Below are 14,190 nucleotides of genomic sequence, written 5' to 3'. Positions count from 1 at the left end.
AGGGTGAGCGAGGAACGGAGAGGAGGCAGGAGGGGACAAGGACGGCAGCAGTAAAGTCTAGACCATCCTAGATGACACTCAAAGGCTCACCTGTCCAACAGGCTTGCAGTAAACTTCTACCCCGTCAACCTCCACCAGCACGTCCCCCCTGCAGTCTGTTCAGCTCCCGTCCATTGTCGCTCGACAAACCTCCTGAGTAGCCCCGAGGCTTCGGCGGATCCGCCCGGCACGAGCCCGTCCACCACCAGCGCCCCTCGAGTGTCAGCAGCGAAGATGATTCCTGGATGATGATGAGGACAAGGGGGGAGAACAAGAGGAGTTCACCGCATCCGCATTTTGATCGCTTGTTTGACATGACATTCCCCACAATCCCCAGGCGCTCGTTCGAAAGGTCGTCTCGGTGATGGTCCTTCCTACAGTCGCAGCAGCTGAGCATGGTTGAGACTTCCTGAACGACTGTGAGATTTCTCTTCACAAGCTAAGCATGCAGGAAACGGTTTGTCAAATCTCGTCAAAGTTAGTTGCCACTTGGGTTTTTGACTGAAAATCAAGTCTACTGCGCTGCTCCCCTTGATCTCTCCTCTTCCATCCTATCCTCTTCCTCTCCTCCTCTGCTTCAGTTCTCTTCCTCTGCTCTCGTAGGAATCACTTCTCTCCCCTCCCCCTCTGTTCCCTTCCGCGTCTCCTCCCCTTCCTCCTGGCGCTTCCATTCCTCTTCTCCCGCATATCTCTCCCGGGTTGTCATCCGAGTCGTATGAAGGGGGGTAGGGTCATGAACTGGTTCAAGAACGGGTCCTCAGTCACTACTGCCATAATATCACGTGGTCGGGTGTATCAGGGATGCCACAGTCCGAGGGGGGTCGGGTCTACAACGAGGGGGTGGCAAGAAGAGGGGGTGGTGAGAAGAGGGGGTGGAAGGTTTCATTTTTTGACCTTTTTCTTTGTCAGATCGAATTCATGTCCTCCCTAGCTTGTAGCTAGCACAGGCACAAGGAGAAAGATGAGGAGGAGGGCAGGAGGAGGAGAAGAGCGTAGAAGAGAAACTAGACACTATCGACAGAAGGAGGATATGATAGTAGAACGCAAGAAGTCCTGTATTAGATGGTATTAAGAGCTCTATCAAGGTCAGCGATGATGTCGTCGATGGTTTCAAGTCCAATCGAAAGTCTGATAACGTCGTCACCGGCACCAGCGGCCTGAGAGAAGGAGGTCAGAGGCAACATGTGGCTCAGAGCACTTACAGTCCTCTGCTCGGCAGTTAGCTGCCTGTGAGTGGTGGATGCGGGATGGAGAATCAGAGATCGAGTGTCGCCCTGTACGTGGTTGAGGCGCGATGAGCAAGTCGAGTCATGTTACCAAGTTTGCAAGATGGCTGAGGAGATGACAGTTCTCTACCACCTGAGGGGAAGACTATCAAGTTTCCCTCACAACGCGAGAGGCGATACCTTTACTCCGGCATCGAACCCTCCCTTGAGACCAAAGGTGAAGACGGATCCTCCTTTCCCCTTCCAACCTCGTCAAGAAGCAACATGCCCCATCCAAGTGTCTCACCTGTAGGTAACGCTTTGCGAGGGGAAGATACTTGTTATCAGGGAGAGTCGCGTATGACACCCACGACACCTGCACAGAACTTCTTAGAGCGTCCGACACGAAGCTAGCATTGTACGACCTTCGGATGCTTGGTGAGGAACTCAGCAACACCTAGCCCGTTCTGGCAGTGTCGCTCCATCCTCAACGGTAGAGTTTCGATTCCAAGAAGGGTGAGATAGGCGTTGATCGGGGCCATGCAAGGGCCAAGGTCCCTCAGACCAACCTGAAATGAATGAATGACTCCGTCGAGATGAATGACATGTCGTGTACAGCATGTCCGTAGAGAGTGTAGGCAAGATCGCCGAAGGTCTCAGCGAAGGTCAGGCCATGGTAGGCGGGCTGCCAGCACCATTAGTGACAGGACTTGACTTAGACTTCAATTGCCTCAGGATGGGACAAGGAAGGAAACTTGTCGGGTGATTTGCTCCAGTCAAACTTGCCAGAGTCCACAACCGCCCCTCCCTGTATCATCCACCACAGTTCAGAGCTCCCCAGCGAGTATCAAGGTGCTGACCATCGCGTTTCCGTGGCCAGAAATAAATTTGGTAGTTGAATGCACCTGGACTGTGTGATCCCGAGCGCCTGCAGAACAGCAGCGAACGTACCACAATATCTGCTCCATGTTCGCTGTCGGGGTAGCAAAGCAAGATTCAGACTGACAACGAGTATCATCTCATGGCATCACTGACATGGGGCGGCAGAGGTAGGGCGTCGCCATGGTGTTGTCGATAATGAGAGGAATCTGACATGGCATTATCACGGTAACGAACATGAGTGATGTTGACATACTCCTGCTTCTCTTGCAATGTCTGCGAGAGCTCTGATGTCTGAGACCACACCGCCTGCACAAACGCTGAGTATACTTGATTCAAACTCCAACTATCTTGATACCAGGGTTTGCCAAGCTTTCAGCCCAGATGCATTTGACTTTCGGATCCTAAGTGCAAGTCGAATCAGTGGTGTCATAGCTTAGAAAGGCGAGCAGGCCAAACCTTTACAGCTTGGCGAACCTTGTCAAAATCTGCTCCAATGTAAGTGACAGAGTGTTGCTACTGTGACGTCAATGAGGCACCGTCCACATCCACGAAGTCGCAGCTCCAGGCGAATTTCTTGATGGTCTTGCCGAGCTGCACCAAAGAGTGAGAATTCAGGAAAGTCCTAGTTTGAGTAGACACCTGAGTGATACTTCCACCATACAACTTATTCGACGCCACCAGCTTGTCACCAGGCTGAACAGGTATGGGTGAGGATGCAGGAGCTAGGAACCAAAGTCCACCTGCATCAGAGGAAACAGAGCGATGAGCTGAGCAGCGTGACCCGAGGCAGTGCAGGTAGTTCCCCTTCCACCCTACCCAAAGAGCAAGTCAAATCTTAAACTGCTTCTGAGCGGAACTCTCAGCACCTCGAGGTTTGCGATGCGCTCTTCAAGAACCGATGTTGTTGGGTTCGACAATCTTGAGTAGATGTTGCCAAAAGTCTTTGCGGAAAGACCATCAGCATTGAGTGAGTGACGAGATGTCTCTCAACCTGTAAGTTGAAAAGCGATGCAGCGTGATCAACGTCATCGAAGACGTAGGCTGTACAAAGCGGTGTTCACTGCCGTTGCAGTGTAATAAACTCTCTTTACCTGTCGTCTGATAGATTGGAGTCCCTCTTGCACCCGTTGTTGGATCTGGAGCAGCACCTGCGTAGGATTCATCAGTCGAGCCCTCACTTGAAGTCATTGTTCCCACCAGCATGGATTGCGCGAGTTTCGAAGCCGCGGAACTGGATATCAGGAAGTTTCTGGAATCCACGAAACCTCAGCAAAGCCGGGGGAGAGGAGAAGGGAGGGAGGAGCTGGACTGATGAGATAAACTAGAAGATGGCACGACCCACCTTTTCGTCGTCAGTCTTCTCCTTGGTACCTTCCCCAGCTGCATTGCCTTCGCCTGAGGTTCCAACAGGTCGCCTCTTGCTATTCCCCTTGCAAGTTAGAAGAAGAGAGCGCCAGTGCCGCGTCTTCACCTGGAAATAACCCCCGAGTTGAAGCCATGCCAACCAAGCTCTCCGAACAGACGGCTGATGGGAAAGTCAGGAAAGGTCCTTGAGCCCTGCCAGCATTCTTCTGTCTCAGCTCCACCTGAATTCAATCTTGGGGCATCGATCTTGGACAACTTTCAGCCCTCCTGCCTCGGCCTGCATGGCACATAAGGGAGCATGAACTATAGTCCGAAGAAACTGACAATCTTCGCTGCTTCTTCGTTCCTCACTCCCAACTGCATCCAGAGGACTTTTGCCCCGATCTTTACTGCGTCTTCTGCGATGGGCACAACAAACTCCGACCCTCGGAAAACATCCACCATGTCGATCTTTCGAGCAGTCAGATGAATTCAAACAAAGAGAGAGATAAAGAGAAAAAGAAAGAGAAAAAAATCATCTACTTTGATGTCACTCTGGCTGAGCTCTATAAGGTCTTTGTAGACATGCTCCCCGAGAATCTTCTTTCCATGGCTGGCTGGGTTCACCGGGATGACGCGGAATCCCTTGATCGATGGATGAGACAGGAAGAGACAAGAGGAGAATTCTTACTTTTGCCATCAAGTACTTCATAGCGAAGTAGGACGGGCGATTCCAGTTGGAAGATGCACCCACCATTGCGATGGTCCTGACGTTCCGGAGGATTTCCTTGAGCCTCAATGTCACACTGGGGGATCAGGGCTGAGAGGGGGGCGCAGACCTTGATGAAGGTGTCTTCGTACACCAAGGGAGGGAGATCTTTCTTCTCCTCGCTTGTAGAGCTCATCGCTCTCCGCCCTTGGCATGTTGACGAAGGGATCTTCAATCCTCTGCAGCTGGGGCGGGCGGGGCCAACGGCAAGCCCCACGATGGATGGGTGGGAAGAGCTTGCACTGACGACGCTTTGAGGAGCTGAGAGACGGGAAGAGGAGGAGGACAGGGGGCGCAGCGCTCCCGCCATGCGAATGTTCCCTGCGATTATCCTCCTCATTAGAGCCATGGCCGCCAGGTGCTGTGAATTTACAAGTGGAGTCGGGCCATCCCTCACTCAAAATTGGTGAAGCAGGCCAACCCCTCACTTCACCAGAATGACAAGCCATCAACGGTTAGTCCTCACTACCTCCCCTGGTTAGGAGAAAATGAGTAGAAAGAGAGGGGTGGATGGCGTTTGATGATTAAAATAGCACTGATTGAGCCAACATCTAAAACTTGGAAAACTTTTATGAAAAATATGGCAAAGATTTGATATTTCAATAACAACATTCTCAACTTGGCCATCACTGTGGCAGCAAGCAAATACTTGCCAATGAAGCTATGGCGGCGTATGCACTGTTATTCGTGGTAGCTTTATGGGCAGGCGCCGCTATGGCAGGAGCCTCGTTCCTCTCCGGCTCTCTGACATGGGACAGAGTTGGAGCCACACCTCAGCTGTTATCTCCTTCCTGTGATGGGCTGGTCGCAGGAGGGGAAGGAAGTTTCGCTCCAAACTCGTGTGCCAGGAACTTCGGCAAAGTCGTTCTCACAGCGAGGATGGTGGTAACAGACACAGCGATAGGGGGAACACCGACAGCCGGGCAGCAGGTTGTTCTCAATGGAGTCACGCTTGATTATGGAGATGGAACAAGCTCTTCGAGCTTGCCCTTCCTAGTACAAGCTGTCGGCCAGACGGTAGTGAACGGCGTTTCCCTTGTCTCTGTTCAGCTAGTGTCAAGGAGCTACCATAGCTATGAAGGAGTCCAGCAGCCAACACTGACAGCATCCGTCAAGAGCACGGTGCTCAAGAGGTTCATCAGGTGCAGCAGTGGGGTCACATCGACCTGCCTTGCTCCTTACATAGATGCGTCGACTGTCGATTCATGCGCAACCAGTAGAGTGGATCTCGCCAACACCAATGTGATTCTTGAAACAACGATCTCCCTCATTGGATGCCAAGCGTGTCTTCCTGACTATGACCCGCGTGCGATTGAGTACTCCGTGTTTCCAGCAACAAACCACCATTCTCCGTCTTCAGCAATGCTTCCTGTTGTAACCATTCCTGCTCTCAGCGACAAGACACAGTCAGTGTCTTTCATAATCCCTGGTGAAGCTTCTCCCTGAGATCTTCTGGAGTGTGAATGCTTAACCCTTCCCCCAGGTGTGGATGAGGATGGAGCGAGCAGGTCCAGGAGCTGTTCATCAAGTTGCAACAACGTGGTCACGGTCTGGGACGTCAACTCGACCTCTCTCAGTGGAAACATCTTGTCCTGCAACTCCGATCCTGTCGCATCTCCTCTGAATGAAGGTTGAGCCCCCGACAAGTGTTTCATCTCACCTGTGTAACGTTGCCTCCTGTTTCCAGGTGAGTGGACTCTCCAGGCCAACGACGTCAAGGACGGAGGAGGAGCAGTTGCCACCCTTCAAGGCCCCCTCCAAGGCCCTGCCAACTCTCTCTATCTCCTTCGAGTGAAGCTCAGAGATGTGCTGGGCGTTTCTTCGGCCTTGGAAGTTGTCTTCAGGGTCTGCAGTGACATCACAAATTTCTTTGCGGATTCTACGGGAATCCGTTTGCTGAATAACCAGGTGAGCGCTACGATCATCTTCTGACGACGATGACTGCTGAGCTTGCAGGGCCATCTCCCTCCTGTGCTGGTGAGATTGAACCCTTGGCACTCGCCGATGCCGAGGAGGATCGAGTGCGTTGTGGGATCTCCTTGCACATTCGAGTTTGGGGCAGCAGCGTATGACTCCTCGGTCAGCAGTCTGCTGGGAAGGAACAGGAGCTGCTCGTGGGGTCTCTCTGACGCCAATACCCTGGGCTCTCAGAGCACAAAGTGCGTTGACAACATGCGGACCCTTGCAGGTGGGGAGCAGGTGGAGGTAGACGTCTCGCAGGCGTCCATCCAAGGGTGCATCAATGCGACTTTCTCGCGCGAGTTGAACGAGTCCAACTGCCACGTCATCGAGGAGGTTCAGACAGGGCAGACCAACCTCGTACGCAGGAGGGTGCACATCTTCGGCGGTCGGAGGAGTCACAGCTACCCGGTCGAGTATGACATTGGCAAACGCTTCTCCCTCTGCTTCCAGGCTCGCTCCTGCTCTACCTGCTGCTACGGCCCACCAGCCTGCGTCAGCGTCGAGGTGGTCGGGAGACCGCCGCAGATCACAAGTCCAGGTGAGTTTTGTTAGGATAGTCCAGCTCGACCTCATCAGCAATGCCTTTCTCGCAGCCAAGTCCCCCACCTGCGAGCGTATCGTGTTCTTCTCGAATGAGTCGGCAGTTGAGCATGTGTCGGCGTCGCAAAGAGCCTCTTGTCAAACTTTGTCAGCCTGCTGGATCGAGAGCAGCTCAGCTACTGACGTGTCTCCTGGTTCCCCCGACCTACCTTCCAGCCCAGCTCAGGTACCACCTGTCATCCAGAAGTCTTTCTGCTGACTCCCTTGACAAGTACGCGTCAAATGTCGACCCGATGATGTACTTGTTTTCAGCTTCTGACCCTGACATGGGCGATACCGTGACTATGAGCTTCCTGTCTGACACATCCATCTCCACCATCTTCCAGTTTGGCTCTCCGACAGTGTCCACGTCACCGCTCACCCTCCACCTCAACTCCAGCTGCAACTCATCCCAGCCATTCCTCCTCGCGGACGCGTGCAGATTCGGCTCGCTCTTTCTCAACGTGAGTGTCGCTCACAAGGACGGCTTCCCTTCCCCTCTCCTCTTCGACTCCGACTCGTCCTCTTCCTTCGCGGCTTTCGCGTCCGACCAGACCGTCTGCTTCCTTGCTACCGACAACCAGGTGGGGAGAGATGGTGAACTCCGGAGCTCTGCGGCTGATGATGCTCAGGCGCTGGTGTGGGGGAGGGGTCTTAACAGCTCCGAGTTGCGATGCCATAACATCAAGTTCCAGGGGCCTCCCATGTTCGTGACCAGCAGAGCAGACCCTCTAGAGTCTCCCTACTTGACCTCGGATGTCACCGGTTTCGGCGTCGGCGTCGCGCAGCTGGACATGCTGGTGGGGCAGGAGATATCCTTCACTCTCCGCGCTCGCGACCCCAACACTGAGGTCGGTTCTTGTCAAACTTTGACAGATGGGATGACTGCCAGCGGCAGGATCAAGTTTCCATCCTCCTTATGGAGAACCCTGGGATCCCAATGTACTCGCGGCTGACGCCAGCGACCTGTGTGTACAACTTGAGCTCGACGTCAGCTGGGGTGGGAGGGTCAGGATGCTCGGATGTGAGGAGCAGCTTCTCGGTGAGTACAGTGAGATGCAGAGAGGCAGCTGGTCGAGCCTGTGCCCGATTGAGTCTGAAGGATCTGTTGTTGAGTCTGTCGATCCCAAGTCTGCTATGAAACATGATGATCAGAGCAGAGATAGTTGTAACTGCCCCAACTCTTGACTTAACTTGCTCTTGCTCTGTCGCTTGCTCTCCTCAACGGAATCCTGTTCTTCTGTACTTTGTGAATGCATTCATCTCACTGCGAAACGATAGTGGGTGCCACCGGAGGACTCGTCAGGGAAGGTTTTCAGGTGGGGCTCAGCCGAGAGGAGGAAGAGGAGGAGGAGGAGGAGGAGGAGCTTAATCGCAGCTCAGGGTTTGCTTCATTGCTAAAGACAACAGCATCCAGTGCAACAAGTTGCAGAGCAGCGAGCTGACGGGAGGAGGACGACGAGCGACATCCCTAGGCTTCTACAGCCACTCCCTCTGTGTTGATATGCACGTGACAGCGGCTGAGGTGACCTGGCTGCCTGGAACAGCTGGGGGAGAACAGGCGGTGCAGGTGGTGACCTACGTCGGCTGCCATACCCAGTTCGCCTTCCTTGCCGCGGCTGGGCGGTACAACGCAACGATCCTCGTGGCGGACAACCAGCAGCTGCAGGAATGGATGCAACTCTCAATCACCCGAGCTGAGAACTTCACTCGTGGTGAGCTGGACGTCTCTCCACCTCGGGGAACCGAAGGCTCCTCCTTCCTCCTCTGCCTGGTCGCTGCAGGAGTGGGGACAGGGGAGTACACGGGGCTGATCAAGTCGCAAGGAGGAAACCTGTTGACTAGCAGGAGGTGTTTGTCAATCGAGGTGGGTGGAGGCGGCGGGGGGGGCGGGGACTTCAGCTGGTGGACTTGTCGTGAAGCTCGTTGGCAGATCCAGAAGTGCAAGTATTGTGTCAACCCAGAGGAGACACTCCTGTCAAAGGTAGGGGCGTTAAACTAGTGCTCCTCTCCTCACTCAGCCTGCATGCTGTTCCCGGCAGATGAAGAGCTTCTCCATCGACGTGAACTGGATGCGATTGTTCTCGATGAATGCCGTCGACGATTCCGATCCCAACACACAAGTTGGTTATCATTCCTTCCTCCCGTCTCCCCTCTCTGTTCCCTGCTTCGCTCCCTCCCTCCTTACTCCTCCCTCCCTCTCTCACGACTTTGCAGCGCATCTTCCATCCGGACCTGCTGTCAACTCAAGGAGTGCAGTCGATAATCAACGTCGGCCTGAGCTATGAGGTGTCAAAACACTCCCTGACCGTTAAGCTTGTCAGTCAAACTTGCCCAGGCGAAGAATAGCGACACTCTGCTCTCAATTGCCACCCGATTTCAAACCACTATCAAGGTTCTGCCAGTCTGTCTTGCCCTTCCCATCCTCCACTGTTACCACCAACTCCTACCTCCCCCTCCTACAGCCTTCTTCTCCCATGTCTGGTGATTCCAGCTTCACCATGTCGTTACCGTCTCCTGCCCATTGCCTCGTCCCTGGTCTACCTGATCCTCTGACGTTGTGCGGCAGCTCATTCTCAACCTCAACCCTGACCTTGTCGACGCTCTGTCACTCCCAGGACAAGCAATCTGTCTGATCCCATGCTCCTCGTGACCCAACACTGTGTAAAGTTGTGTATACTACATCACATCACGATTACAACTCGCTCCTCCTATCCGTGTCCGAAACAGTTCAGTCGTCCTCGGACTGGACGACGGGCGGTGACCACGGGGAAGATTTGAGGAGGCAGGAGGGGCTGGGGGCAGGGAGCAGAGAGCAGGGAGCAGGAGCAAGACCAGATCCTTAGGTCATCTCGAACGCGTCCTCTCGTTCGATCTCTTGCATGTAGCGTGAGGGCTTCTCGCTGAAGGTCGGCTCCCTGTGGTGATGACGTCACCCCAAGACGTTCGGAGAGGAGGAAAGTATGACAGAGTGCGAGCAAACAGAACAAGACAAGAAAAAATAAGGGGACGATGGAACATGAAGATACCTTGACCGCCTGCAGAGGAAGATACCCATACACATCCCGATAACCAACATGACGATCGTTATGATGATCTCAGCTGGGGACCCTCGCTTGACCTCCGCAAGAACCTGTTTCACACGGCAATCACCAGAACCTCGTGTCGACCTTCTCTTGGACTCTGCCGCAAGCAGAATGGAAGGAAATTGAACATTCTTGCCTGTTCCACGTTGGTGCAAACCAGGTCGGAGGCGATCGGAAGGCTCCAGGTCACCGACTGGGGCAGGGTAAGAGGAAAATTATGAGGAGCAATAGCAAGTCTGAAGGTAGTCCCCACCTTCTGCCTCCCACAGTTCCCACGAAGAACAAGCTCGATCTGTATTCTCCGAGTGCTTTGAGAGGACGGGTCAATGGCGCAACAGTTGCTCCATAGCTTTCACCTTCCCATCCTGTTGTTTCCATACACTCCTGTGCACACATAGTCGTGGCTGTTGTTCATGCTGCAAGACCTGCACCAGTTTTGTGAGAAATCAGCCAGCAATCACTTTACATTCTCACCCAAAAGAACGATCAACGGGTCCCACCATCCCACTGAAGTTCCCTGCAACCTGCTTCATAATGAGAGAAAACACGGGAGAGGAAGAGAGGATCAAAAGAGCAGTGAAGAGGGAGGAGGGAGGAGCGAAGAGCGAGAGTGAGGGGAACAATCTTGTTACCATGTTCCACTCAACACCCTCAGGGCATCCATCCACTTTGACTGTAAGATTCTTCGAGCACTGAACAAATCTCTATCAGCTCCTCATGTTAAGAACCTCTCTACTGGCCTGTAGATTCCACCACCAGTCATACTGGCTGGCGCAGATGCAAGCTGCATCGGCAGAAGTAGCGGGGCAAGAGCATCTCATGTACAGAACCTAGTCATCTCATAAGAGAGAGCATGTGATGTTGCTTCTCCAACTCCTCTCTTCACCTCCTCCTTTGGTCTTTCCAACACATGTCCCTCGACGTACGAACATCCTTGACATCCTGATTGCACACCCCAGGCCTCCTGCCCAAACATGATGACATGACAGGATCCATGCTAGTGTATCATCCTTCACCTCGTAGACGCCATCGTCTCCGACGCAGGCTCTCAGCATGTTCAGCAACAGCAGCACAATCGCCATCGTTCGCGGCATGGCTGACGCACCCAGTTGGATTCCTGAGAATAGAATTCCTATAAAGTAGAAACGAAAACAATAGAAATGTCTCCCGGAGGAATGGAGAAGAAATACACAATTTATTGATCACATGGAGGCGATTTTTTGTTTATTGTTAGGGATTTTGAAAATGAGGACTTGGTGCCGTGGACAGGCGGGCCCGGTCGAGGAGCTAGTCACTTGCCGGGCTGCTCCGCCGGGCCCGGGCCTCCGCCGGGCCTCCGCCCACCGTCGTGGCACCGAACTTCGGAAGGTATGTGATGGTCTTCAAGTTCTTCAGTTCGCTGCCTCCTCCTTTTCCTAGTTCGGACTTGTTAATACTTGCAGAGCAACGGCCAGCCTGGCAAGTCAAAGTCTGAGCCGCCAACTTACTAGGCTAATGAGATACAATAGACTGAAAGTTTCATTACAATCGGGACCAGGAGGTTTTATGAAAAATCAATCAAAGTCAGGCAGATTCACGTAATATTGATGCCAGTAGCTGAAAAATCAACGTCAGACTTCGTCTGTTTAGATCATCTTCTCTCCACTTGTCATCAATCTCTACATCACATCAAGAAACAACAACTTGACTTGCCTGATGTCACGAAACTTCAAGATCTTGCTCTCCGGCTGTCCATGTTCTGATCATTGAGATTGCCGAACATGAAAATATCGGCTCACCATGAAAAGGCCAATAGCGAGAAGATGAATGGGGGCATCGCCCCACCTGTGTCTTGAAGGCAAAATAAGCAGCGCAAGAGCACAAGGAGCGGAGTAAGACGTGGAGGAGCAGGAGGAGGAGGAGGAGGAGAAGCAGGAGGAGGAGGAGGAGGAGGAGGAGGAGAAAGAGGAGGAGGGGGAAGAGGAGGACGTGGAGGAGCAAGAGGAGTAGAAGGAGGAGCAAGAGCAGGAGAAAGAGGAGCAGGAGCAGGAGCAGGAGCAGGACGTGGAGGAGGAGGAGGAGGAGGAGTTGAGATGATTACAAGTAAATCCCCCTAGACTCATCGATCTTGTTGAAGAATTCCTTGTAGGCAGCCTGAACCCGCAGTCGCTCACTACGGGACAACACGGCACTATCTAGCACTCACTGATCTCCAGAAGCCGAAGGTCGAGATCTCAAAGTTGGTGTAGAACATGTTGCGATTCCACTCTCCACCCTGCAGAAGCTGTGGGGTTTCAACAGATGGCAGGAGGCAAGGGAACTTCCAACGTGGTGGGAGAGCATCGTCGTAGAGAGGGAGATATTGTTCTCATGCACGAAGTCTCTTGTGACGTCCCACAGACCCTGTTCATTGGCGATCACGGAGACGACTGGAGAACCGGAGAGAGATTCCTTCACAACTTCCTCATCCTCCTGGGTTACCACCATGTATCCGTATTCCTTGTGAGGGAGAAACGTCACGAGCAGACGGTGACTTGCGGAACGTACCAGCTTGTCCCGCGCCATTCTGTCAAACACGTCGAAAGGGATGGGAGAAAGGAGGAAACTGTTGAAAGTCTCTCAGCCGAAGTCAACACGTTCATCGCAAACCTGTCTGCATCTAGTCGCCAGTAATAATCGAATGGCTGTAGGACATCCAGGTAGAACATGTCTGGGGGTATCAGAGATGACGTGTCATAAACCATCATGCAACATCGGCAAATCGGCAGGGCAAATGAAGTAGAGGAAGGAGGGAGAGGCTGTATGGGAGAGGAATGAGAGGGTATGTGTGGTAGAGCATTCGATATTCACCGTGACAGAAAAATCTTGACATGTGTCGGTATCCATAACTCCATCGATGACCCGCCTGATTGCAAAAGTCAAGGAGAAGAGTCTGGAACGTTGTCAAGGTTCACCAGCATGAGATAAGGGGGTATCTTTGCCTTCTCTTGTTCTGTCATCTCAGGTGGGAATGCGAGCTGCGAAGAGCTCTAACAACAGTCAGCTGAAGGCAAGGAGTACCTCGATGCGATGAAACGACAAGTTGCCATCGCTGTTGCTGTTGTCAGTTCGAGGTCAACGGACAAGGAGACGATAAGGGGGAACCCGAAGACAGCAGAGAGAGTCGTCTGGTTTTCTTGCGTTAGCCTGTCATGCAAGATGATGACCTGAAAGCATATCACAGTCGCCCCATGAGAACAAGGACACAATCGCACCGGGTAAGAGAATTCTTTAGTAAAGTGATTGTATAGTAACTTGAGACTGTAGTGAAGATCCTGTGAATATGTCAGGTGAACAGTCCCTCGAAGCAAACTTACCTTCAACTCATCTTCATCAGCGCAACATAAGTATAAGATAACACCCTTCTGCAACCTCCCCGATGACTTTTTGCCTATTCCCCTCCCCTTCTTCCTTTTGTAGAAGTTGAGAGCTCGAGCGTTTTGAGCGTGAATGAATTTATCAGCATCGAGCCCTATCAAGCTCGTGTAAACAAGCTTGAAGGAATCTTCCTCGCCGCACACCTGCTTCCAACTCTCCCCACTGTTTGCCCAGGCTTCTTGACATCGCATCCAGTGTTGAGAGCATGAGATCTAAACAAATGATCAGCACACAAGAAGAGTACACCATGGTGAAGATGAACATTCATCAGTAAACTGCGAACAGTGATCTCAAATACATCAAAATCATTCTTGCAGTGTTACTCATGATTCTGAGGATAACAGCTCGATTGTCATCACGATCTGATCATCATTATCATCATTATCATCATCTTACCCATCTTATCTTCGTATAGGTAACTTCGCGCAAGTTCCCAATAGAAGTCTTTGTTGGTATGTCGCATGGAGAGAGCCTTGCTCAAAATCAAAACTTGAGACAGGACCTGCCCTCTCCTCTCTCTTCCTCCCATCCTCTCCCCCCCCCCCACCCCACTTCTCTCTCCCTCCCGCCCTCCGTTGCTCCCGTGCTCCCTCCTTCCCCTTCACTCTCGTCCTCCTCCTCCATCACCTTCCTCATGTAAGAGATTCCCTCATGTGAGCTCCCAGTCTTCCGAAGGGCCAGACCTGCCGGGAAGACACATAACTATCCTTTCCTCCAAGTCCTGACCCCACTCACCAAGATTGAAGATGAGCTGAGGTTCGCTCTGGGAACAACAAGAGTCACATCCTGCTCAGCAGCAGCAGCAGCAGCAGCAGCAGCAGCAGCAGCAGCAGCAGCAGCAGCAGCAGCAGCAGCAGCAGCAGCAGCAGCAGCAGCAGCAGCAGGAAGCACCTGGTCCAAGGAGTAGGCGACTTGAAGGTACGGAAGA

The 14,190-nt window shown here is 52.7% G+C and overlaps 3 protein-coding genes across 3 annotated transcripts; 1 reads left to right on the top strand and 2 right to left on the bottom strand.

The window, feature by feature from the left end:
• Window positions 1-78: 78 nt before the first annotated feature.
• GUITHDRAFT_157598 (hypothetical protein) lies at window positions 79-3,935 on the bottom strand (the record flags this gene model as incomplete). The annotated part of the gene is made up of 23 exons (XM_005834491.1): window positions 79-102; window positions 1,116-1,196; window positions 1,242-1,313; window positions 1,357-1,398; window positions 1,446-1,505; window positions 1,552-1,620; window positions 1,670-1,813; window positions 1,861-1,929; window positions 1,975-2,052; window positions 2,105-2,149; window positions 2,196-2,217; window positions 2,280-2,332; window positions 2,380-2,432; window positions 2,482-2,527; window positions 2,583-2,611; window positions 2,663-2,717; window positions 2,766-2,819; window positions 2,867-2,938; window positions 2,993-3,067; window positions 3,118-3,167; window positions 3,218-3,274; window positions 3,324-3,357; window positions 3,816-3,935. 23 exons carry the CDS (start codon window positions 3,933-3,935, stop codon window positions 79-81), a joined length of 1,404 nt encoding a protein of 467 aa, XP_005834548.1.
• A 967-nt stretch (window positions 3,936-4,902) lies between these two features.
• Window positions 4,903-9,433, top strand: GUITHDRAFT_137345 (hypothetical protein; the record flags this gene model as incomplete). Its single annotated transcript, XM_005834490.1, has 13 exons — window positions 4,903-5,668; window positions 5,723-5,869; window positions 5,927-6,147; window positions 6,196-6,739; window positions 6,894-6,967; window positions 7,014-7,631; window positions 7,679-7,822; window positions 8,062-8,099; window positions 8,164-8,647; window positions 8,714-8,764; window positions 8,823-8,903; window positions 8,998-9,069; window positions 9,350-9,433. The coding sequence occupies 13 exons, from the start codon at window positions 4,903-4,905 to the stop codon at window positions 9,431-9,433; spliced, it is 3,324 nt and encodes a 1,107-aa protein (XP_005834547.1).
• A 189-nt stretch (window positions 9,434-9,622) lies between these two features.
• GUITHDRAFT_106553 (hypothetical protein) lies at window positions 9,623-10,960 on the bottom strand (the record flags this gene model as incomplete). Its single annotated transcript, XM_005834489.1, has 10 exons — window positions 9,623-9,698; window positions 9,810-9,913; window positions 10,024-10,059; window positions 10,120-10,174; window positions 10,223-10,291; window positions 10,341-10,390; window positions 10,499-10,558; window positions 10,595-10,696; window positions 10,753-10,830; window positions 10,883-10,960. 10 exons carry the CDS (start codon window positions 10,958-10,960, stop codon window positions 9,623-9,625), a joined length of 708 nt encoding a protein of 235 aa, XP_005834546.1.
• Between the last annotated feature and the right edge of the window lie 3,230 nt (window positions 10,961-14,190).

This window comes from Guillardia theta (genome assembly GCF_000315625.1).
Source record: "Guillardia theta CCMP2712 unplaced genomic scaffold GUITHscaffold_25, whole genome shotgun sequence".
Taxonomy (NCBI): Eukaryota; class Cryptophyceae; order Pyrenomonadales; family Geminigeraceae; genus Guillardia; species Guillardia theta.
Note: the sequence above shows the minus strand (reverse complement) of the source record. Positions and strands in the feature narration are given on the sequence as shown.